Raw genomic sequence first — 24,543 nt, forward strand, 5'->3', positions numbered from 1 at the left:
AAACACTTTGTGTTTAGCATCACCCTGTCCCAGTGCCTCCGCCGGAGAGGGGATTGGCACTGCCAGGCTCTGCCCCGGGCTGGGCACACGGGCTCCACACCACTGAATCTCTCACTTGGCCAGGGATTTCAGGGCTCTCCCTTGTGCTCTGAGCAGTGTCCGGGGCAGGAGCTCAGCACACGGGTTAGACTCATCCTGGCAAAGCCGTGTCTGGGCTGTGGGCTGGTGAGGGAAGGATAAGGACGTGCCATGCCCGGCAGTGCCAGCCGAGGGCTGTGTGGCACCACAGGCACCGAGGGGCCGCCGTGCCACACACAGTGCTCAGACTGTGCTGTCCTGTCACCCTGATTCACCTCCTGCTCTTCCTCCTTCCCCCTTCACCCTGCTCTTCTCTCCCCGCCACCAACTCTGGGTTGATGTGAAGCTCCACATTCCTTTCCCTGCAGTCATTTCCATTTTCCAGCCCTGGGCTTTGCTTTCACTCTCTCCTCCACTTCCTCTGCTCAAATGACCAGTCCCAAAGCAATTAGGGATGCTCAGTTGGTGCTACACGGAGGCTCTGAGGGACAGAGGTGTTTGTGATTATTTGTTTCAGGCATTTGACACTGCTCAGGTGACACTTGCTTTGCACTCGGGTGGTTTTCTGTGGGGCTGAACCCCAGCGTGTCCCTTCAATCTGTGATTTGAATCTGCAGCTCTCACGGGTGCCACGTGGATGGTTATTTCTCATGGACAGGGGTGTTTGACACCGGCCTGCTCCAGGAATCCCTCCAGGCGAGCCAGCACAGCTTGGCTGCTGTGGATTCCTGCGCTCCCAGACGCAGAGCAGGTTCAGGAGCTTTCCCAGACAGGGCTGGGATGAAAGAAAATTCTCAGAGCCTGCTCTGCCCCAGCCAAAGGGTGGGGTATTCCCTGCCCCGGGCCCGCAGCAGCGCGGGGAGGAGGCAGGGCAGGGCCAGCCCGGCAGTGCCAGCTCACTCCTTGGCACAGCCTTCAAGGGCTCCGGAGTGGGAGGGGAGCGGGAGTCCAGCCCACAGGGCGAGAAGGGAGAGTCCTTCCAGGCAAACTGCAGGAATCGGGCAGGGTGGAGCACTCGTTTGTCTGGAAAGATGATGCAGAGAAGCCCTGTAATGTGGGGATAAAGTGATATTCCATCCCTGCAAGGAAGGAGGAGCCCCTTGGCCCAAACCCCACCATCAGCCTGGCTGCCTGTGCCCAGCAGAGCAGAGAGAGCTCTCCTCTCCTCTCCTCTCCTCTCCTCTCCTCTCCTCTCCTCTCCTCTCCTCTCCTCTCCTCTCCTCTCCTCTCCTCTCCTCTCCTCTCCTCTCCTCTCCTCTCCTCTCCTCTCCTCTCCTCTCCTCTCCTCTCCTCTCCTCTCCTCTCCTCTCCTCTCCTCTCCTCTCCTCTCCTCTCCTCTCCTCTCCTCTCCTCTCCTCTCCTCTCCTCTCCTCTCCTCTCCTCTCTCTGTAGTTTTATTTGCCAAGGAAAATGAAGCAGTTCCATTTCTACTCGAATATTTCTTTGCTGGTTTTCATTGGAATCTGGGCTGTTTTTGATATTGCTGCCTGGTGCTTGTTTGCCTGGCAAACTGCAAAGAGGAAAACTTTCATTAGAGAGATTCCAGGCCTGTGCTTTTGTGGCTGCGGGCTTGGAAACTTCTCATTCCCCCTCCGTGCTCCTGCAGCCAGAGCAGGGGAGCGCAGCCTCCCTACTCACACTGTCTCAGAGGTAAACCCAGAGCATCACCAAGGCCTCTTTATTTTCAACCTTTCCAGCCCCTTTCCACAGCTTTTCAGGTGCTGTTTGCTTTTCCTGCTGCCGGCGCAGGGCCCCGGAGGCAGAGCGTCCCCTCGGAGGTGGTCGGGCGGCATTGCGGCCGTGCGGAGCAGCTGTGCCTGCCTGGCAGGGCCGCTGCGCTTGGCAGCCGCACAAAGGAGCCAGGAGGGGCAGGAAAACAAGGCTGCGAGGGAAAGTCGCTCCGGATAACGCGGCATCTGGCCCTGGGAGGAACCATCTCCAAGTGGGGAGCAGGGCTGGACTGGGAAAGAAGTTTGTCAGGGAGGATTTAAGGGGGAAAGCCTGTCCGGAATAGGAATCCACCTGGGATTGTTGCAGGGATTTCCTGGGCCTGGCTCTGGCTGCTGCTGCTCTTTCCTCAGGAGAGGAGCAATCCAGAGCTGCCAGGGGGATTTTGAGCTGCGAGAAGGCAATAAGGTGGAGCTGGGGAACGTGTGTTTTCATTCAGGGGAGGATGGGGCAGTAGGCAGCAAATGTCAGCCAGGAAAGGCAGATCACAGAGGAAGGACACCAAGGGCTGTCAGCTTTCCCTTGGGAACAAAAAAAGCACGAGGGAAACTTTGTAGCATCAGCAGGAAGCTGTTGCGGGGAACAGAGAAAGGAATGGAAGGAGCTGTAGCAAAGCGATAAGAAAGAGCAACATAGATGCCAAAAAAGCACAAAATGCACAATTTTCCCTCTGTGCCAGGGTCCCAGGGACGTGCTGGGTGTTCTGGGGAAGGAAAGGTTCTGCACCAGGAGCTGCTGGCTCATTACAATCCCCGTGAGAAAGGTACTCGGCTCTGCAAAGCTCCTTTGAAAATGCTGTTTGTTAAAGCTGACGCTCACTTGCCTCTACCACTTGTGCTTTCCACAGAGGTTAAACCTTGCCTTCACCCAAGACTTAAAAAGCTTAATTTTCAGTCTAGGCCTACCAGAGGCTTTGACGATGTTAATTGTGGCACCAGAGCAGTTTGGAGACTCTAACATTAAATTGGTGCTGAGCAACTTGAAGGTGCATCTGTGGTTATTTTGTATAAGATGCTGGATCACCAGAAATGCAGGGATAAGCATTTGAATATAAACTCCCTCTAGGAAAAGGAACAAACTTCCCACTTCTTTCCCCTTGCTGCTACATGGGGCTCTGTGGTGGGTAAGGGACAGTTAGAATACCCCCAAGTCACTCAATTCATTAAGCCTGACAGCAATTAATTACATTAAAATTAATGCGCAAATTTAATGTTTTACACACGTCGAAGACATGCCAGGAAAAAAAAGGGTCTTGCTGTGCCATCTTTAATTCTTCTCACTGTGGATGTAACCCAAGGTGATAGGGAACAAGGCGATTTGTGCTCCTCATTTGCAGGTCCCCATGGGTGTTACAGCACAGCTCTGTGCTGACTATTTCACTTTGTTTCCAGATAAAAGGGGACAAACGAGTTTGTTTCACAGCACGGCCCAAGGCCCCCGGCTCTGTGGCAGAGCACCTTCCAACATCCCACTTTGCATGTTGTATTCCTTACACCCTCGCCCAGGGCCATGGCACCGACCCCGGAGCTTTGGGAAGGGAAAACCTCCCTCAAATCAGTCACAGCTCTGGCTAAGCAGGGGCTGCAGGCAAACTCTGTGGAAACATTGGCTGCTCAGAATTCCCAGTGGTTTGGGAGGAGCAGAGGTGAGGAAGTCAAACCAGGAGAGGGAACAGAGAAAATACCAAGAGAAGAAAGGGGAAGGGGACAGAGTGAGCGTTGCAGACATTACACAACTCAGAAGAGGCAGCTGTACCTGGAAAATGGAAAATTCATCATCAGTGCTTCTTGTGGTGACTGAAGAGACAGACACATCTTCCTGTCCATCCTCCCTTGCTGGAAAACAACAGTTCACACCTTTATTTTTAAGTTACATCTTAGTGCGCAGAAGGATTGCAAATGTCACCTGTGTGATAAAATGGCTCTGCTGCATTTCCTGCTCTGTGACTTGGCCACTTGGCGATGAAGAGCTGCTTTTGCTGGCAGTGAGCACGGCCGAGCCCTCAGGCTGCAGAGCAGGGACTGCAGCTTGTGCACACAGCCTGGGAGCTGCTGGAGCTGCCACGCTCGGGGCACAGTTTGGGCGTGCAGAGCACAACTCCAGCCCGGGACATCACACGAGGTGAGACCGCAGCAGCCCCTCCGAGGGAGCTCCACTCTGTGGTCACCCTGCTGAGCAGCCAGCCCAGGCCTGAGCACAATCGTGGTTTTGTTCTTGTGGCCACACCTGGCTCAGAACAACTGCAGTGAACCCTCAGAGCACATGGCAGATGGGAAAAGCTTGCAGGTACTTCCTACCCTGCGGTGAGTGCCAAAAAATCGAGTAAAGTCATCTTAAATAGAGTCTGAGGCCAAGCAGCAAGTTTGTCCTTTACCGGGGTCTGGTGTCTTGTGCCACCACTGCTGCCTGTGCCCAGAACACTGCAGAGCAAACATCAGATACCAGATCTGACACTGGTCCTGCTCACAGGACAAACGGTGCTGCCCCACAAGCCTGAGCATCTCAACAAACCTGGCCCCCACACCTTGCTCCAAAGCTCGCAGCGCCTTGTGCTGAAGGAAGAACAAACTTCACAGGACTTTTTCCACATCCCTCTTGCAATATTGGATATTTTGAAGCTGTCTTTATAAAACCCAGGCGAAACACAGGGGATCTCGTCCTTCACAGTGTTGCTCTGAGCACAGTTTTGTGGAGTTGGTGCAAAGCACGGCAAGCTCGGAGTGCTCCCATTCCGCTCTCACTTGGTGTGACTGCAAACAACCACAGGATGGAAAATCCCAGAGTGGTGTGCAGGACTTCGCTGCCCTTCCAGGGTTCAACAGAAAGGCTGTTACTTACAAATCTGGAATGGAGCTTTGGGTTTGCAGAGTTCTCACTCACACCGTGAGGGTTTACCAGTGCAGCCTTTCAGGGCTCTAAGAAGAATTACACAGTTGTAATCACAAGCACCAGTGTGAAACTACTGTCTCTGAGCGTGTAATTCTGAGCCTGGGGCTCTCAGGACCCCTCTCTAACAGACCAGAGCATGGATCAGTTGTAAGGACAGTCAGTGCCAGTCTGGAATTCACCAGGATCGCTGGAGTCAAGTACTTGGTGTGGAAATAAAATACAACGGTGTTTCATCTGGGACCAGTCAGAATTTTCAGATGTTTCTTTCAGCAGGGCATGAGCTGGGGGCTCAAAGGCTGCTCCTCTTTTCCCATTCTTCCTTAATTCTCCTTTATGCAGAGGAAATCATCTGATTGCTCCGTGTCTCTGTGATGGAGATGTTACCTGCTTCCCTCTGCAGGCCCGGCCACTCTGGGCCTGGGTCAGTGCCACTGACCAGGAACGTGCCCCAATCTCCAAAAAGCAGGATCAGGCTCGCCGTGTTTGCTGGCACTGCCATTAGGAGCAGTATGAGGCCATGGATGGACATTAAGTAGCACATACAATAAAAGTATCAGATCTCAGGGTGCCTGCTGGTAAAATGTACCTGGGGGTCAGATGTGGGGGGTCTCAGGCTGTGCACCTAAAGAGAGATTGTCCCGATCCCAGGCAGTTTTGTTGGGATAAATCTGGAACTATTTTCGAGTGCATTTCATATTAATTAACAGAAAGAGCAAACCTGAATATCTTGCAGTGAAAAGGATGAGTTCTGATGGCAGACGCATGCTGGAAAGCTTCATCATTTAACCTGATTAAAAAAAAAAAATTTGGTGGGGAAGTTTTACTGCTGCTTGCAAGCAGAAAATGTGCCAATTGTCAACGAGATCCATATTTTTTTTAGTCCCTCAGAAGCTGCAATCCACATTAACCTTCCACCTTCAAGCGGAGAGAACTAGTGGTTTGGAAAAAAAAATAAAAAAAGAAATAAAGGGCTTTTTTTTTTTTTTTTTTCTTGGCGGCATCTAGGGGGGCGGGTGAGAAAAAAAAAATCTTTTATTTTATAATTATCAACAGGTATTTTCCACGGAGATTGGCGGGGGGGGTGAACGCCCGGCCTGAGGTGAGGGGGAGGCGGGAAGGCGGCGGCGCGCGGGCCGCCCTGAGGGCCGCCGGGGCTGGCAGGGGCCGCCGCCCGCCCCGCCGCGGGCACGGCCCGGCCAGAGCCGCAACTTGTGCCAAAACTTTCCGAAGTTAATTAAAATAGCCCCCCCCCCCGGCCCCCCGCGCCACCGCCGGGCTCCGCGCCGCCGCCGCCGCCCGCCCGCCCCGCTGCCTGCCGGCGGTCCCTGAGGGGAGCTCCATTGTCTGTGAGGGGATGGCCGCGCACCCCCGCCGCGCCCCCGCCCGCCGCGCCCCCGCCCTCCGCGCCGCCGTGCGCGGGGCGCCGGGCGGCCGCGGCGGGTGGCTGCCGGCTCTCCCCCAAAGTTTTTGGATCCGCGTCTCCTCATGATGTATGGATGATATATTGCATTGTGGGTGTCAATATAACTGACGGCCATATTTGCCGGTGCTGCTACTGCTGTAAACAACCCAAAGTGTCTGGGAGACACGGAGACGCTTCGCTGAATTTCAGGACGCTTCTCCTCCTCCCGCTGGCCATGTCTCTGGGAATGTCTTACAAGCCCAACTTGAACGCCCACATCCCCGGGACTCCCCTCAACCCGGGTAAGTCCGCGGCGGCAACTGGGTGGCAAGTTTGGGAGGCGAGCGGCGGGTGCCGCACCGGCACCTGGGGGAAGCCCCGGACTCGAGTTTGTGCCCAGTCCGGTATGGCGGGGCAGCGGCTCCGCGCCGCCATTACCCGCGCCCGCCCGCCCGCCGGCCGGCGCCGCCAGCCCCGCTCCGCGCCGCCCCCGCGCCGGGCACCGCGCCCGCCCGGCCCCGCGCCGCCGCCGCCGCCGCTCCGGGGCTCCGGCCGCCGGGTTTCCTCCATGCTCGGCTCCCCGGGGCGGCTGATTGATCTGGATCAGGAATATTCCGGCGGCGCCTCAGCGAGGACCGCTGCTGGCGGGACGCCGCAAGTGCGGCCGCTCGCCCCGCGCCTCGCCTCGCCTCACGCCTCCTCCGGCGGCGGGGCCGCCCCGGGCCGCGCTCCGCGGGCCGGAGGGGAGCCCCGGGGCCCGGAGCTCCGCCGAACGAGGCACCGCCGGCGCCTCGGGGCCACCCTCGGTCAGCGCTGCCCCGTCGAAGTCTCCGCCGCATCCCGAGCGGAGGAGCCGCTCCGCTCGCCCGAGACTTTTTGGGGATGGGGGGGCGCACAGGGATTGCACTATTTCTTAAAAAACTCCTGTTTAAAAATCACTCCTCATCCTTGGATTTGTACAGGAGTCCTTCCAACTTTCCTCTTTAAAAAGTTTCCTTGCCAGCGTTAACTTTTTGCCTTTTTTTCTTTTTTCGTTCTTTTTTAAACTACGTTCCCCCGTTTTTCTCTCCCCGATTTCCGAAGGCATCAGCCGGAGGGTTTTTGCCGGTGCTGCGGTGCTGCCGTACATCGGGTCTCCGTGTGTGAATCGGTGCAGCCTGAACAAAGCCGCAGCAGCAATTGCTTCGCTGTGGGATATTTGGAAGGGATCTCGCTAATCTGTGCTCGTCGGCTCCAATTAAACAGCACCAAAATGGAGAAGTTGGTTCTGACTTAAAAAAATTCGTATTCGTCTCCCATCCCCGCAGCCCAGGCTGCAGGACTGGCATCAGACAGCCACAAATCCGGCTGATTTTTTATTTTTTCCCTGAGAAAAAGTTTTGGAGTTGGGTTTAGGAGGGAGTGAAATGTGCCTGGGTGATTTTTACAGCACCGTTAGCGGTTGTGATCCTGGGAAGCGGAGGAGCGAAAGGGATCTCCGGGATGCATCCCTGCTCTAGCTACCAGGAGAGCAGCGATCATATTTTACTGCAAGGACTCGTCACCAGCTGGTGGATGAGCCGAGGTGGCGGTGCCACCGCGATCCTGCATGGGGCTGAGCTCGGTGGGGCTGCGAGCGTGCAAAGGCTCGGGGAGCCGGGCTCGTGTGCGGGGAGCACCGCGGGCTCGAGTGCTGCTCTGCGGAAGGGTCAGGGAGCAGGGGATGTGCCGAGGGTTTGTGACAAAAAGCAGAAGTGTCACCGGAGGGGAAAAAAGAAAATTAAAAAAAAAAATAAATAAACAAAACAAAGCCCAGCAAAGGGAAACCGTTCTCCTACCGGCTCCCACGAGAACCTGTGCCTTGCTCTCCGGAACAGCCGTAAAATTGCAGGGAAAACAAAGGTGGTATTTTGCGATGGTGGGTGAGGGGTGGGGATTAGGTCATGGCAGTGGAGGGGATCCGAGTCTGGCTGCTCTGCGAGCAGGGACCGCAAAATCCCGGCTCAGACATGCCGCGCACAATGCGAGCCGGGCGGTGAAGTTTCTGTCTCCAGCCCTCTCGCTGCCGTGTCTGCGCTTTCCAACGCTCCGGCTGCGATCCGGGCTTTGGATTCTTTCATGCAGTTTTATCTTCCCCTTCTCTCCCACCCTCCTTTTCCTCTTGTATCGGCAAGTTAGCAGCAGTTTGCTGTCATGCTGGAACTATTCTTGTCTAAGTTGTCCTCTCTTCTGAGTTCGGATCATCCTCAACACCCCCAGAATCTTTTCAATGAAAGAACGTCCTCCTCTGAATCCAAAATGGGCTCTCTCTTCCCTCCCTGTCTTCTGCCATTATCCTCACGCACCAGCTCTTCCTCTAGCTAGTGGTATTGCCAGCACCGTGGCCTAAGGCCAAGGGACTTAGACAAAGCAGTCCTTGCAGTTGCACATATCGCATTCAGAGTGATACGACTGCAAATGGCCCCCTCCTTTCTGGAGCTTAATTCCGATTTGGAGGAGATTGCTTCTCTATTGTGCCTAAATTAAATGCCCCCCAGCCAGGAGGATAAATCCTGGGTTTGCTTCCAGAACTGGGGTGAAGGACCCCCACCCCCCACCCCCCCACCGTCCTGCAGAGGAGAGGAAAACAGGAAATCTGTCCCTTTTGGCCTGAAATCAGCCCTGCAGAAACCTCTCTATATGAATGCTGAATATTTTGGTCTCGGCCGACGGAGGGCTCTGGGCAGCTGTGGATCTCACAGGGATTTTCCTCTGGGAGGTAATGCTGCTTCCCTGCAGTGCAGGGCTTCTGGTGCAGGAGTATTTGGGAAGGCAGAGTCGACTCAGCTCTTGGAGCCGCGTCCTTGCTGCAGAGCAAACTCCTCTCAAGTTGAGGCTGAGAGTAGCCACTCTGCAAAATTATTCTTAAACTGCACATCAGTCAGATGAAGCAGTTGTGGTTGGTGGGTGCCTGGGCTCTGTTCTTGCATGGGAGCATGCTTTGGGAATCCAGTCCTGGACTGAAGTCCAGAGGGAGAGGAGCTGGATGTGGGGGAGGAAATACGGGGAGGAAACCTCTGTGGGTTGTCGGCGGATCTGGGGATGACTGTGGGTGAGGAAAATGCAGCTGCTCCACAAGTGACTCAGGATGCTGGAAGCATCTGGGTGCTGACTCCTCTGCCTTACACCAGGCTGAGGGAAGGAGAATGTGTTGTCACAGCAGAATTCAGTGCCTGCTCCTCTTCCCCATTGCCCAGGTCAGTGCTGACGCTTGGCCCAGGATGGCTGCAGTCAGGCTTGCGGTGTTTTATCCGAATTTTTTCTGAAGTCACCTTCCTGGAGGGCCTGTGCTCAGGGAATTGGGTTCCTGCATGTAGTACCCCAAGCTTTCAATTCCAAGCTGCCTGTGCTTGGGCAGCCCCATTTAATCTCCTGCCTGGGCTGTAAATGAGCTCTACTGGGGACCTGCAGTGGCTCTACCTGCCCAGCCTCACCTGACCCTGCAGTGTCCCAGGGGAGCCTCTGTTACCTTTTGTAACAACCATGTTTGGATTTGTTTGTCTTCTCTTGCTTATCCTACCGTTTCCTGGGAAGTGCTGTTTCCTCCTCATCTGTCTTGTGTTTCATATTGTTTGACTATTTCTCTGTAAGGGACCAGCTGCTGAGCTGAGGTGAAGTAGAGCATCTCCATTGACTTCAGCTGAACTTGACACTTACACCAGCTGTGAATAGGTCTGTAGTTTGTTTTTCACCGTGTTTTCATGTGTTTTCTGGCTCAGTGGATATTCACCAGCATTCCTATTTTGTTTAGACTAAGCACAGGTCAGAGAAAATGTGTTTCAAGATACAGAAGCTAGCAGAAACAGCTTGGGATTTTCCTTTACTTTCATTCTCATTCCTGCAGAAATGTCAGGTTTTGAGACAAAGTCCTGTTCGTGTAAAAAAGCTTAAAAGCTGTCATCTGTAGGGTCTGGAAACACCAATTGCAGCTGACAGTGACAAGGGAAGGGGCTGTGTCTTGGCTCCACATGAACAAGTTGTGGCCTTGTACGACAAGTGCTGCTGGAGCTGAGGACCAAAGGGGCTCTCAGTGCACCTGCCAAACCTTGCAGCAACCACAAGTTTCTTGTGAAAAGTGCAAATTCTCACCGGGAGGTGAAATGAAAAGCATTTCCCTGTCTGGGGCTGTAGCTGGCAGCTGGAGAGACCAGTTCCATTCAGTCCTGAGAAAGGATACCAGCACACGAGGCCGGCCCTTCTGTTCTCAGCACTGCGCTGCAGACTTGCTGGAGCACATGGCTTGCTTGTCGCCCTTTACAGAGACAGCTTCTGTTTGATATTGTTGACCATATTGAGAGGTTGTTTTTGGAGTGGGAGTACTGGAAAGAATACTCTTTGTAGGCAGAACAGAGAGCAAAGTGTTTGTGCCTTAGCAGGGGGGATAATTTCTAGGAAATATGCTGCCCTCTCCAATTCAGACTGAAATCTGCTGGATCCCTGATCTCTTGAAATCCGTGTGAAGTTAAGCATGATGCAAAAAGAAGCTCTCTAAACATGTTTAAGAATTAGCAATTTTCAAGTGGACTTGTTTGGGCATTTAGAAGATGGGCACTTTTGGCTTTGCCTCCCTGAGTGTTTTGTTGAGAGCAGTTTTCAGTGTGGTTTTCACAGTCAGCCAATCTCCGTGGTCCCCACCCAGCACCTTGGTTTGCTGCAGAGTGTTTGGGTTCAGGCTAACTGGATTCCTGCTGGATAAAAGTGGCCCAGAAGCTTTGCTCCAGTTGTGCCACACGGGTGCTTCATCCTTTGCAAGGGGAACGCAGGGATCCAAACCAAGGATGGCACAGCTTTGAACCATGCCCTCCTAGTCTGGGGGATCAGACTCAAATCTAACCTTAAATCATACCCCCTTAGGCCAACTACATGTGGTGTACACATACCAAATGCTTTAATCTCCTGATCTGTTCCTTGTGGTGCCAAATAACTTGCTGGTGTAGGAACAGCTTAAGCAAGAAAAAAAGAATGGTGGGGAGTCGAGGGACTGGCTTTAGTTTTTCTGATAAAGAAAGAGACAGGAGGGCAGGAAGAGGAGACATAAACCATGACCGTTATCCACATGGAAAGATTAAATAGCACAAGAGTAGCAGAGGAAAGGCCCAGAGTGTGACAGATCAAAAGAGCAAGGCCTCTGGCTGTTAGGATAAAGAATGTCCTACTTCTTGAGAACATATTTATGTGTCTGTGCACTGCGTTTTTTTAAAAGGAAATAGTTTTATTCAAAGAAAGGTCTGTTCCTTCCACAAGGGCTGTTCAAGGGAGAAATAGTGGGTGAAAATATAATTTTTACTGCTAGTGCTATAAGGAATGGTTTGTGCAAAAGAGAACAGGGTCCATTATTTTAAATTTTAAAAATTATGGGAAGGTTGGGGGGAGTGGGGGCTCTGTTTGAGCTCTGGGTTGGCAGCTGCTGTTAGAATTCAGTGTGTGGCTTGGCTGTGCATGGATCCACTTGTGTAGACATGCATGTGGTGTCCCATGGATGGCAAGGAGCTCTTGTTGAACTCAAACCAAAGAGTATAGAGGGCTAAGGAATAAAATATTCCTGTAGCCAGCCAAAACACTGCAGCTGTGTTCAGCACTGCAGAAATAGCTGTGCTGGGTGAAGCTGTTACCTCTCCCCTGGTGCTCCAGGATGCCTCACGGTGGGTGTTGGCAAAGCAGCTTCAGGAGCATTTCTCATGTGTTTTCTTGCAAAGTTTAGGACAGAGGAATTTGTATCCTCTCAGTACCAGCCTTGTTGTCTGGTAGCCCATATGGTCAGGACTCCATGAGGAGAGGTCCTGCAGGGTGTGGCAGAGGCAGCAACCTCCAGCACTGGGCTCTGGAGTTGTGGTGACCACGAGCCACTGAAATGGCAACAGCCCTGATGTTTCAAACAGCCTCAGCTCGAGGGTTTGTGAAACAGAGGGAGAACTGTTGAGATTCCACTGACTGCACCACGTACCTTGGATAAAGTCCAGGCTGCAGGTATCTCCTCTGCATGCTCCTGTGCTCATGTGTGGAAAGAGTCTGGGAAATGTGGTTTTATAGCACCTTACAAAGTACAGGGCAGAATAGAAACACACATGCAGTGGGTTTGGGAAGCACACATGCAGTGGGTTTGGGAAGCACACATGAAGTGGGTTTGGGGAACACACATGCATGGGTTTGGGAAGCACACATGCATGGGTTTGGGAAGCACAGATGCAGTGGGTTTGGGAAGCACACATGCATGGGTTTGGGAAGCACACATGCATGGGTTTGGGAAGCACACATGAAGTGGGTTTGGGAAGCACACATCCATGGGTTTGGGAAGCACACATGAAATGGGTTTGGGAAGCACACATCCATGGGTTTGGGAAGCACACATCCATGGGTTTGGGAAGCACACATCCATGGGCTTGGCCCTTGGCTTGTCCAAGTCAGTCCTACACGAGTAACTCAGTGAGTTGTGTGGCTGTTCCTGGTTTTTCTTTGCTGCCTGTGGAGCAGGGGGGTAGCAGAGCTGTGTGGATGCTTTGGCATCTGCCAGAGTGGATCAGGTGAGTGTACCCAAGTGTTCCTGCTCCTGCTGCTTCTTTCAGGGTGCTCAGCAAGCTGCCTTCCCTGTTATTTTTCCAGCAAGCAGCAGTAATAGAATTAAGAATTAAAACTTGAAGCAGCGAATTGGTCATCATTGCTCAGGCTTGGAGCTGAAGGGATCCCTACAAACCTATCAGGAATTAATGAGAAGGTTCCTGGTCAGCAGGAGTTTAGGCAAACAAAGATTGATTTGAGATCCTTTGTCTCTCAGGGTGTTAATTTGGGCTGAGAGAGACTGCTGGAAGGAAGAGATTTTGATACCAAAATCTCATTTCTGTTTGCTGTACCCCCTATAATTAATAAAGATTAATATTAATTAACAAGAAAATCACTATATTTTTTGTGGGGAAAAATGCTTGTGGCAGTCTTCTGCTGGAATACAGAAATAAAAGACATTGTTTGCTCTAGAATAAGTGGGGATCTACAAGGTTTTGTGTACATTTAATTGGGAAAGTGAGGGGAGGAAAGTGTGTGTATTAATTTAGGTTTTAAACAGCAGCAAGCACTAAGACAGTTTGGGATGTGATACAGGGTGCCACTGAAATTCAGCACCAAGCACACTCCCTTCTCCATTCTGTCAGTTCTTAACTGTCTCCATTGTCATTTTAACGTTGGAGAGAGCAAGGCTCAATTTAGATCCCCCCTCCTTTTTCTCTCTAGTGAATGCCTAATCATCACACCGATTTGTGACCGGGTATTGACTGTGAGACTTCCTGGCCTAATTTCTAACTATAATAGCAATATCTGGTGGCGGTTTTTTTTATTTTTTTAAATCCGAGATACACAGGCTGCTCAGACATGCTGATGAATTTTGGGTTAATTGAGTAATAGTCATGCAAGACCCAGGGCTTCTCCCTGAGATTAACATGCAAAGTGATAGGTCAAAAAGCTTGTTGCCCTGTGAGATACTAACACCCCCCTCCCACCCCCCCAATTAATTTCATTTTCACAATCGCATCATTTAAAATTGAGGTGAAACCAAGGATTTTTCCTTTTTCCCTCCCTCCAGCCGAGTTTGACTGGCACAACTTCTGCCATGGATGCGTGGAGGCTGGTACCGCGGCCAAGCCAAATCCTTTCCTTTGTTCTCCGGGCCTGCTGCTGCTGCTGATAAAGTGGTCGGCGCATGGCATTATGTCTTATTACATTTTTGATGCAGACTGCAAAGAAACGGGTAAACTCACCATGGTTACCAGGCTCTGTCACTTGGCAGGGCCCGGCGCTCTCAGATGGCCTCTAGTGTCTGCAGCGCGCTCTGCAGCGCCCCGGCCGCGCCGCTCCTGTGTGTGCATCATCCCTGCTCTGAGCATCCCTGCTCTGAGCATCCCTGTGTGCATCCCTGTGTGCATCCCTGTGTGCATCCCTGTGTGCATCCCTCCTGTGTGTGCATCCCTGTGTGCATCCCTCCTGTGTGTGCATCCCTGTGTGTGCATCCCTCCTATGTGCATCCCTGTGTGCATCCCTGTGTGCATCCCTCCTGTGTGTGCATCCCTGCGTGCATCCCTCCCCTGTGCATCCCTCCCTGCTCCCCTTTGTCCCTCGGTGTCACCCAGCCACAGCTGGGATCAAGCCCCCGTGCTGTTTCCACGCCTGGGAAACTTTTCTTGGTCACCCAACTCTGTGGTTTGTGTTGGAGAGTTTGTGTGTCCTATCTAATGTACCCCACGGTGTTATCTCCTGCAGACCCAGTGTGTGTCACTGCTGAAATCGACAGAATGTGAAACAGTCTCTGAATTGTGTGTGCTGTGATAGCACAGAATGTGCTGAGATGGAAGGGACCCATCAGCCAGGACACCCTGAGACTCACAGCATGTTCCTGAGAGCATTTTCCAAATGTTTCCCAAACCAGGCTGAGTGCTGTGACCCCTGTTCCAATGCCCACCATCTCCTGATATCCTTAACCAACATGTTTTTATTGACCCATATGGGATCAGTAAGTTGCTCTGAGTTTTGCATGGGCTGCAGCTCAGTTTTGTTCAGTGTTCTTGAGCCTGGCCCGGGGAGTCCCTGCCTTGTCCACATCCAGTCTGGAGCTCCCAGCTCCTGGATGTGACTGCTTGCAACAACAGTTCAGAGACAAGTCTTTGCAGGACGACTCTTTTGTTTTATTGTAGTGAGGAAAAATCACTTAAGCCTTTCTCTGCTTAATTGAGGTAATTAAACCTTCTTACCTTGCAGCACAAGGGGCTCATTAATGTTTTTGAAGCATTTTGAAGTCCTTGGAAAAGAGATGTGGTTTGCTGTTTTGTCATGTTTGGTAATTGTTGAAATTCAGTCATCTGGACTTGAAGTACTGAGTTTCACATGGAGAGATCTTACACTTGTGCATGTATTTTGAGGTGATAATGTGAAGAACTAATTGAGAGAGTAGCTGACAACTGTGCTGCTCCTACAGTGCCCTACTCTATGGCTGTGTTGTTTTTTGGGAGGGGTTACTATGCTTAAGCGAAATTCGCTCCATGTGAAACCTCAGTGATGAAACTACAGGTTGTAATGACATAGAATTTAGCAGCTTTGTTAAAGACAAAGAGAAACTTTGTGACCTAGTGACCAGCCCAGTTTGCCTTTTTGGGATTTCACATCTGGTTAACTGGTAAGAATTAAGACCATGCTCTCTTCTTGTAATGAGTGATATCCTGTGATAACTCAGAAGTGGAAAGAGACTTCCCATCTGAGGACAAGAGTCTGTTCCATTATGTTCAGCAGAGCTTTTTACAGAGTAACTGCTGGCCCTTTCTTTTTGTGGAGAGGGGGAAATAGGAATGAAGTAATTTGCAACTTTAGAACAAAGCCAGAGATTTACATAGTTCTGAGCCCCAGTGACTTTTAGCATCAGTTTAATTTAGATTTAAATGAAGGCTGGTAAATGAGATCTGTTCCTCATCTGAAAGACAGTTGGGAATTTTCAGCAAAGGAGTTTGTAAAGGGGGAGATATTTCCAGACAGCAGGCAGTCTGTGTCTGTGCCTACAGGCAAAGGCAGCAGCATCCATGGGTGCAAGGGCACTTGGGCTGCAAGAGTGAAGAAGTTCAGTGCTGTGGTGCTCCCTTGATCCCAACTGAATAACCAGCTGGTTTTTAGCACACTTGTGAAGTGGGCAGTATAATTAAACCTCTTAAAAAAATCAAACTGTTGTTTCTCAAACCTGAATTCTTACCATTGAGGGACAAGGGGGAGAAAGTGTTTTGATTGCTCATTTCTGGAGCAGTTTGTCAGTGATGACATTAGAGTCTGTTTCTGCAGCTCCTAACTGACTCAAAACTCATTAGATGTGAATATAACCTTTTATAACTTTAGAAAAAGTAACCATAACACAAAGTGATGTTATTTTCCCTTTGATCTACTTATACAGCACAATTTGACTGGCTAAAAATGTTTGATATCACACAAAGAGGAATAATGGTAGCACTCCTCGCCTCCCATGTTCACACAATGAGCAGCAGATCTGATGTACCACAACTGACTGTTCCCCAGGAATAGTTTTGGCATTGGCTGAAAATAGTACTGAGGGTAACTTGCTTTGACCATGTGATGACACTTTGAGTTGCAAAATTACTTTCAGATAACTTGCACTGAAAAAGTAAAAATAGCCTGGCACATTAGACTCATCTGTGTGGAATGTATATATGCAAAAATAGGGCTCCTTAATACTTGCAGTTTGTCTAGGCAGAACAACCTGTCATGCTGCACTCTGCTTCACTTTTAGGCAAACAATTTGCACTGATAATGCTGCAGGCTGTGCTATTTCCAAGTGTCCATCAAACATGAGAGAAGCATTAATTCAGCCGTTCTCTTCCTAGCAGTGACACTCAGAAATGTCATTAGTGATCTCAGGCAAAGGTGAGAGGTCACAGCTTTAGGAAGAAGTGATTAAAATGTGTCCCAGTGTAACAGACTAATTAATCTTTAGGTAATAAAAATTTTGTGGGTTTTTTTCTCTCTTTTCTCTCTGCAGCTGGGGGTGTTCACTCTCCCTCCACAAGCATGGCAACATCAGCACAGTACAGACAGCTCATAAACGACTATGGCCCCCCATCCCTGGGCTACACACAAGGGATGCAGGTACAGCTCTGCTTCTTTTCCTTCCATCAGATCTCTGACCCTGCCTTTGCATGGTGGCAGGGATTGTGGCCTGTAATCTGAGGTGCTCCTCCCTCCCTGCAAGGTCTGAAATCAAACCCAAATGGCAGACTGCTTCCTTGCACATGTCTGGGGATCAAATTAGGCTAAGCTGAGTGCTGAGTGAGGTTGGTTCCTAATTAACTGCTAGTCCTGTCCTGTCTGAGTCAGAGAAATGTCTTGAATTATGTTCTGTGAGGGCACTTACGTATTTTAAAGTTATTTGTTAGAAGCTCAATATCTCTATTCAGTTTTATCTTCTCAATCTCCCCACCTGGTGAATTTCTCCACAAAATACACACTGAAACATTGAAAAACCAGAAACAGGGTTAAGTAAGCAGTTCCAGGTTTGCTGGTTTTGCAGGACTGTTTTAACTTTGCTTCACCCAAAGTCCAAGGCTGGCAGCTGCATCCTCACAGTTGATCCCTTGAACTTTTGAAGGGCACACAGCATTGTGTCCAACTGTAGCAGCAATTTAAAAAAATAATGTTTATTTAATAATCCTGAAATTTTGTTCTTTTAAAAAGTGATTTACAGGGCTATTTCTGGTCTTCCATAAACTTCCACTTGCTGTTTCTTGCAATTGTTTTGTTTTTACAGTATTTGACTGAGATTAATCTACTTTCAACTACAGGGCACCAACAGCAGTCAAGTACCACAGAGCAAATATGCAGAACTTCTAGCTATCATAGAAGAATTAGGAAAAGAGATTAGACCTACATATGCTGGGAGTAAAAGTGCCATGGAGAGGCTAAAAAGAGGTAACTTTTGAACTTCTTTTAAAAAATAATCATTTCCCATCCACTTGTGCACGGTCTACTTGTATACAGCTTAATGACAACTGTTTCCTTTGAAAAGAGACAACTTGAGCTCCTCCTGAAAGTGGGAGTATTAGCCAGCAACTGAAACCTTGGGATGCTCTGAGCAGATTTTGATAGATAAACAGTGACAAAAAGTGTCTTATGCATACAGGGAGTTTCAGTTAATAATTCAAATTCAAATAATTCATATTGTAGAACCTTTCATGGATGCATTTTTTCAGGCTCCTGGTGATTTTCTTGTTCTTTCAATTCCCTTTTCTCCCCACTCCCAAAATCCACAGCCAAGCATTGTTTGCATCTCATACACATCTCCCATCTGCTTGGTCCAGGAATCTTCACTGAAGTGCATTTTGCCTAAAGAAATACAGCACTGTGGTGGTTCTCACTGAGAATGGAGGAGAAAAGAGCTACAAAAAAAAAAAACCCAAAAAGGTGTTAGGGGAGGCTGTTCAGGCTGAGATGTCAAACATGAGCAGAGCTCTGTGCAGAGGAGAGCGGGGCTGCTTAGGCTCTGTTACCTCCTGTCAAGTTCATGTCATTAAAAGTCCACTAGAAAGGGACAGAGCAGCTTTTAGGGCTGGCTGATGAGTGTCTCCAGCTTTGCTTTGTCAGCTAAAAGGGGTAATGAAGCCCTTTCCTTGGAGTGTAAAAGAAACCCCTGCATGTCCCACCGCTGACATCAGCCTGGCATTGTCCTCTGCAGGGACGTGCAGGGACATTTCTGAAGGAGCAGGCATGGGACATTCCTCTGCTCCAGCTCCTGAAGTGACCCTGAAGGGCACAGACAGCAGTTGTACTGGCAGTTCTCTCCTTCTCTAGCTTGACATGCTCACTTTTCCTCCCTTCCTGTGGTCCTTGTGATGAGATTGGCTCATGCATTCAATGGGAATGTTATTGTGACAGACTAAGTTCAGCACCTTGCAAATCCCCCTTACACTTACCCCAGACTACAAAGCTTTATTTAAGGCTCAGCCATTATGGAAGAGCAATATATCTGCCATGACATGCAATAAAATGACTAGTAGCTGTTCTGGGAAAGGATGCAATAAAGTCTGCTGATGAGTGGTAAGTGGAATCTGGCCCAGCTAAAATCAATGTTGCTGGAGTCTCTCTTTATTGCATTGCTTGAGTCAGTATTAATAGATCATGAATGGCAACAGGCTAATGGGCACAGCTTGAGAGAGACTGAGAGAGATGCAGATGTTCTCTGGGCTGGATGGTTTAGTTCAGTAAGGAAAAAGTTGCTTTGCTGCCTCTTGCAACAAGGTAGGTTTTAGATACAATGCTGCCACTGTGACAGTGTTGCACAAAATCCTGAATAAATACTTTTTGCTGCCATCTTTTGGTCACAAAGGTACCTCTCTTTCCATTTTGGGAGCCTGCTGACTGAAGGAGCATGTGCAAGTGTGAGAGAATGATTGAGGGTAACATGTGACTGCTGCCTCCATGGCCATGGAGTTATCCCTGAATAAAGTCCCTGTCCCCAGCTCTGCCTGCTCCTGAGCACTACTGACCTCTAAAACTGGCCCCATTCCCAGTGTTCTACATTATTCAGAGTAGTTCTGCTGCATGAACTGGGCATGCTGCCACCAGATCCAGGTCTAACACACTGCCCTGAGTTCATGTTTCTGCATCCCACAGCTGCAGCTTTCCCCCTCCGTGGCAGTTCAACCCTGTGCCAAGCCTTGCACTCGCCAGGTCCTCCCAGGTCAGCAGCAGCTGCTGTGATCTGGGCTAGGAGCCTTCTAGAAACAGAAACCTTTATCTCTAGAGATTAACCCCCTTCTGTTGCCTTACTGCCCTTCCTCTGCCTGGCTAAGGAGCATGATGAGCAGAGGAATCACCTTCTGTCTTGCCTAGTCAGCAAAATAAAAACCTTTGTTGTAGGAAAATCTGTCCACCTCTCATTTTCACACCTCTCTCAAGCTCTGTTCTTCCAGCAGCTCTGTGAGCATGAATCCACATTTAGTTCCAGGATTATGAACCAGAGTCCAGACTGCTGGAACTCAAGGCAACAGGACTTGGAGAGGAAAATTCCACATTATGTCCATCAGATGAGAGCAGCATGTGATGATTTACACTGGGAGCTGAGCCAGTGTTAGGGGGTAACTTTCTGCACACACCATAAAAAAAAATCTTATTTTTACATGAGAGACACAACTTGTCTTTAACAGTATTATGATGGCTTGGATTTTGATGCATTCTCCCAGAGAACTATCCTAAGGCATTAAGAGCTCGCTAAAATGACTCCCCAAGTAACTTTGTAATTTGTTTCACTCCACTAGCAAAATAACTTACTGTAGGTAAGATTTTTTTTCCCCCTTAAATCTTTAATTTTAAGGAGGCCCACACTGCACATTAAGACCTACCTGCCACTGCAGACTTACAAATCTGACTGTGTTCTGATCCCTGGTTTAGTCCCTTTCCACTTTACAATGCAAGTTTGGGAAGGCAGATTTGTTCAGTGGCACTTTGGGGAGCCAGGGCTGTCCCCTCTGCTGGGGCCTGCTGTGGTAGCCTTGGCAAGTGGGGACAGAAACACATAAACCTTTCTGTGCACTGCCACTGCAAGTGTGGCCTGAGTGGGATGATTTAAACCACTTTTGATGGGATGATTTCAACCAGCAACTCTCTTGCAGGCATTATCCATGCCAGGGGATTGGTGCGGGAGTGCCTGGCCGAGACGGAGCGGAACGCGAGGTCCTAGCCCAGCTTCAGGGCAAGGCTCTCCTTCTCCCCATGAAGAAAGAGTAACACTTCTTCTTTTTGACTCCTGAAACATTCACACAAACCCCTTTATTTTGAATGTTTTACCGTTCTTGTTTTGCCCTTGCAAAAATGTACAGTTAAGAATGGGGAAAAAAAAAAAACCCCAAAGGATTTTTCACCTTACTGAGGGTTTGCATTTTCTAAAGACATTAAAACTCCCTAAAATGTTTCTAAAACATGGAAACTGAAGTGCATGCAGAGGAATGCTCTTTCTCTCCCAGGCTATATTTCAGTTCTCTTCTTATCCAGCCACAGCCTCATTCTGTTTTTTGTTTTTCCTTTGACTATGTTCACTTATCCCCAAAACGTCAATCTTTCAAAGTTTGACATAAGCTCTAAGGATTTTTTTTAATAAATGCAGAATAGCATGCTGTACCTAGTAGTCTGCTAAGTCACAATTTGTCATACAGCATAGACCCTGCTTAGAAATAACCTTCCCCTTCTCTTATTTTTCCTTTTTTTGTTCATTTTGCATAAACATTTGCATGACTGTTAGTGCTTCGAAGTCCACTTAAAGTGCATGAGCTATATGGAAAATAGGGAAACCTATTAAATAATAACAAGGTCCTGGAAAGCTAATTTCTACATTAAGGCTGGAGATTTCAGTTTAAAGTTTGCAAAAAAAAAAAAAAAATAAGAAAAGAAAAATGAACATTCTGGATAAATTACTAAAACTGTTATTTGCATCTTTGTATGTATTTATTACTTGACGTAATAAAGCTTATTTTCATTAACAGTTTGTATTAAAACTATGTACAGTCACTTTAATCACATTCTTACTCCAGGAGCAAGGGCTGTCAACAGATGAAAATTTAACCTTCATGCAGGAGTTCAGGAAAGGACAAGGAAGGGGCTGCAGATTGCTGGAGCACTGCATGCATGGCACAGGGCACAGCTGTCTCTGGGACAAGGAGGTGAAGTTCCTTCAAAATCCACACTCTGGCTTGGGGGCTTTGTTGAAGGCCAAAACGTGGTGGCATCTGGTGAGGGTGCTGTCCAAAAATGAAAGATAAGTTGTGGTTAAGCTGCTGGAATTGTTAACAGGATAAAACCAGGAAAGATGTATTTCAGAGGAATGGTGACAAAGGAAACACAGTTGCATTTGTTCCTGTAAAATGGGAAACTGTCAAAATGAGTGAAGGCACCAACATGGCCAAGCTGAACTGCAGCACAGCATAAACATAACAAACAACTCTAATTAATTAATTCACAGCTTGGATGGACTGGACTCTGCTGCCTTGGGAGGCAGCTTCCAACACAGGTAATTTTTTATCTGCAATGACTCAGTTTTACCCTGAACTGGAGGGCCATGAGTGACCATCCCTGACCTGCAGGAGGGCCCTCCCTGTGCCCCAGTGCTCAGCACCACTCCAGGTAAGGCCTGGAAAGCTGCTGGGTAAATTTCACCCAGAGCTGAGCAGGACAGAGCTTGTTCAGCTCTGAAGCAGTGACTGGTGTCTCTTCCAGCAGCAGCTCAGTTCACAGCACCACAACCAGCACCCAAACCTGGCCCCAGTTTTTGAGGGATTTATGTCTGAAGGCACTGCCTGGGTAAGGGTGGGAAGTGAGAACCTTTCAGTGCTGTTCTCATGTGCTGGAGCTCCCAGGAAACAGCCCAAGGTGTCATCTGCACAGGAGGAAATCTATTGATGTCTTTTGGTCTGTGCTAACAATGGTGGAAAGCTCATAGCTCCTCTTTAACAAGGATTCCTTTATCTGCTGGACCTGGCAGAAAAACTGATTGCTGGATGTGATTAATGAGATGATGGCAGGGAGAAGCAGGAGTACCTGAGTGCTTTTATCTGCTCAGCTCTGCAGGAACAGCAGGTCAGCACTGAGGTTTCAGCTGTGCTTATGAAGCCCTGCATCATTTGTTAGCTGGAAAACTCTTTGGGTCTAATGACAAACAATTCTCTTACCCTGCCAGGGCAAGGCAATATTTCACATCTTCATTCCTTATCCAATTGTTGCATCTCTTTAAAAAGCTTTTTCCTTTCTAGGTTTTCCTTTGCTCTTCTTTTTTTCTCCTGCTTTTGCTTTTCCGATGTTTTCCTCTCTTTAAAAACATCACTGTCTTCTCCTTTGTAGAAAAGGTCAACTTTTTCCTGCAGGATTTCTCTGGCAATCTTTCTGTTCTTCTCCACTGACCTTGTCTGATGACACTGAAGAAATACAAAGAACATTTTTACTGAAACTTTTACCTGTTTATTCTTCAGCTTTCCCTTTCAGTCTATCCATTCCTACCATTAAAGAAAATCCCCTCCTCCCCAAGGCAAGAGCATCCTCCCGCCAACAACAGCTGCAACTTTTAAATCCAGATGATATATTTTAATAATTATTTGCTACTGTAACTCATCAGACTGGCTTTTGCATTAATCTTTATTGCTTCCCTTCTTACCCAGGAAAGCTGCTTGAGTTTAACTTAACTGTGTCTTCCCCTTGTGACAGGAGGCAAAGATTAATTTCAAGGTATTAATCCACAAGAAGTAGGTAAGAGAAATGCTTAAAAAGAATCTGCAGAGTGATCAACTTGCTAAGGAAGAGATTCTAACTCACATGAGGGACAGGAATGTGACAGTACAATGAAGATTAATTTGAGACTACAAAACTGTAACTGGGTGGCAAAGCCAGGAAAAGGAGCTCTGACCTCAAGTTTATTTATCTAATGACAGCCAAGACTGCTTCTTGCTGAGACCCTTTACAATATAAATATAAAATATAAATATATATAAAAATATAAACTTCATGCCACCTGCACTGTGATTATGCTTCATTCTGAAAGGAGGCTTGGAAGTCCTTTATTGTGACTCAATAAAACAAAACCCAATTACCTTCACCACAATCCCAGATGGAATATGCTTCAGGACAACACAGTTGTTTGTCTTGTTTGTGGCCTGACCTCCTGGGCCATCACCTCTTACAAACTGTTCTTCTAATTCTGCCTCACTTAGTTCAAGGAGATTCAGAGAGTTCCTTTTCCTTGCTGCCTGAAGCAAGGGCAGGCTGGGCAGGGAGAGCTGCTGCTTCCTCAGAACTGCCCATGGTGGTGCTTGCACCCCTCTCAGTGAGAATGCAAAGTGAAATAAACCTGGAACATTCATACAGAAACCAGGACAAGGCTTCTCTGCAACCAAACCTGGAATGGAATAGGAAAGAACGGTTTACTATGAGAATTCTTGTTTAAGATGAGCTATTCTAGCTGCACATATTGAGCAGTATTTCAATATTCAGATTTATTTTCATGGTTATCTGATCTGGTTTCATTTGCCTTGAAATATTTATGCTGAATAGAATTTTGGTTCTCAATGTAATTATGTTTCTTAAAATATTTTGAAAGGGATCTGGAATACACCAAATAAAGGAATATTCCTACCAACACTTGGAAAATATTAAACATATAAAAAGAAAAAACCAAAACAACAGAGGGAAAAGAGATTATTTCAGTCCTCCAGTCTGACCTGTACAGTCTCACGGTCAACCTGATTTTTCCCAGGTCAAGGAATTTACAATATTATCAACAAAGGCACAAAGGTATGCCTGAAGTGTGCATTTCCCTCATGGATAATGAGGAATGTCAGCTCCTACTCCTGTCAAGTGTCAGTCTCCAGTATCAGGTAAACAATTCAAACAGTACATGCTGTTATGCTTGAAATACTTTATTTGACTCAGAAGAAAATATTTCAGTGTGTGAAAAAGTGCCACTTGGCAATAAACAGAAAATTTGAACATAACTCTTGAAATAAAAAAATAATTAAATGAAAACTTTATTGGCAGCTGCTACAGAAGTTAGTGACATTTTAAAATGAAGAATACATGCAGAAAAATGAGCAGCGCTTCTGGCTAGTTCTCAACAAGCCTTTATTTAAGGTTTCATCAGCTCTACCCACTTACAGAATCCTTTTTGAAACTAGGACTTAAATTGATAATGTAAAAAACCCCACGGGCCCGAACCAGGCCCGACCCCTCAGCCCCGCTCGGCCCCCGCTCACCTCCGCCGGCCCTCCCGCACCGCGCATGCGCACTCCGCGAGGAGGGCGGTGCTGCCGGGCTGATTGGCATGCGGAACGGCCAATCGCCGCGCGAGATGGGCGGGGATTGCGCTCGCCCTCCAATCGGTTCTCTCGGGGAACGGCGCCGCGGCGCGCGCCGCTCCCCTG

General features: G+C 48.6%; 2 protein-coding genes across 3 annotated transcripts; one reads left to right on the plus strand and one right to left on the minus strand.

The window, feature by feature from the left end:
* The first annotated feature begins 6,105 nt into the window (after window positions 1-6,105).
* CDK2AP1 (cyclin dependent kinase 2 associated protein 1) lies at window positions 6,106-21,135 on the plus strand. Of its 2 annotated transcripts, none has more exons than XM_058036854.1 (4): window positions 6,106-6,399; window positions 16,632-16,738; window positions 17,431-17,557; window positions 20,257-21,135. In XM_058036854.1, exons 1-4 carry the CDS (start codon window positions 6,192-6,194, stop codon window positions 20,322-20,324), a joined length of 510 nt encoding a protein of 169 aa, XP_057892837.1. In that variant the 5' UTR covers window positions 6,106-6,191; the 3' UTR covers window positions 20,325-21,135. The 2 variants fall into 2 exon arrangements, with proteins under 2 accessions (XP_057892837.1, XP_057892838.1); XM_058036855.1 differs by lacking the exon at window positions 6,106-6,399 and adding an exon at window positions 8,745-8,834.
* MTRFR (mitochondrial translation release factor in rescue) lies at window positions 21,067-24,405 on the minus strand. Its single transcript, XM_058036856.1, has 4 exons — window positions 24,376-24,405; window positions 23,218-23,522; window positions 22,306-22,548; window positions 21,067-21,378 (listed from the first exon to the last, which is right to left on the minus strand). Exons 2-3 carry the CDS (start codon window positions 23,485-23,487, stop codon window positions 22,336-22,338), a joined length of 483 nt encoding a protein of 160 aa, XP_057892839.1. The 5' UTR covers window positions 23,488-23,522; window positions 24,376-24,405; the 3' UTR covers window positions 21,067-21,378; window positions 22,306-22,335.
* Between the last annotated feature and the right edge of the window lie 138 nt (window positions 24,406-24,543).

The sequence above is a fragment of the Melospiza georgiana genome, chromosome 18, assembly GCF_028018845.1.
Source record: "Melospiza georgiana isolate bMelGeo1 chromosome 18, bMelGeo1.pri, whole genome shotgun sequence".
NCBI lineage: Eukaryota > Metazoa > Chordata > Aves > Passeriformes > Passerellidae > Melospiza > Melospiza georgiana.

Bases quoted from the DNA above. Each gene is read 5' to 3' on its own strand.
- CDK2AP1 (XM_058036854.1), top strand. From the start codon at position 6,192: ATGATATATTGCATTGTGGGTGTCAATATAACTGACGGCCATATTTGC. The intron at 16,739-17,430 runs GTACAGCTCTGC...TTTCAACTACAG, and splicing joins GCTACACACAAGGGATGCAG to GGCACCAACAGCAGTCAAGT. The intron at 17,558-20,256 runs GTAACTTTTGAA...ACTCTCTTGCAG, and splicing joins CATGGAGAGGCTAAAAAGAG to GCATTATCCATGCCAGGGGA.
- MTRFR (XM_058036856.1), bottom strand. From the start codon at position 23,487: ATGAATGTTCCAGGTTTATTTCACTTTGCATTCTCACTGAGAGGGGTG. The intron at 22,549-23,217 runs GTAATTGGGTTT...GTATTTCTTCAG, and splicing joins CATCTGGGATTGTGGTGAAG to TGTCATCAGACAAGGTCAGT.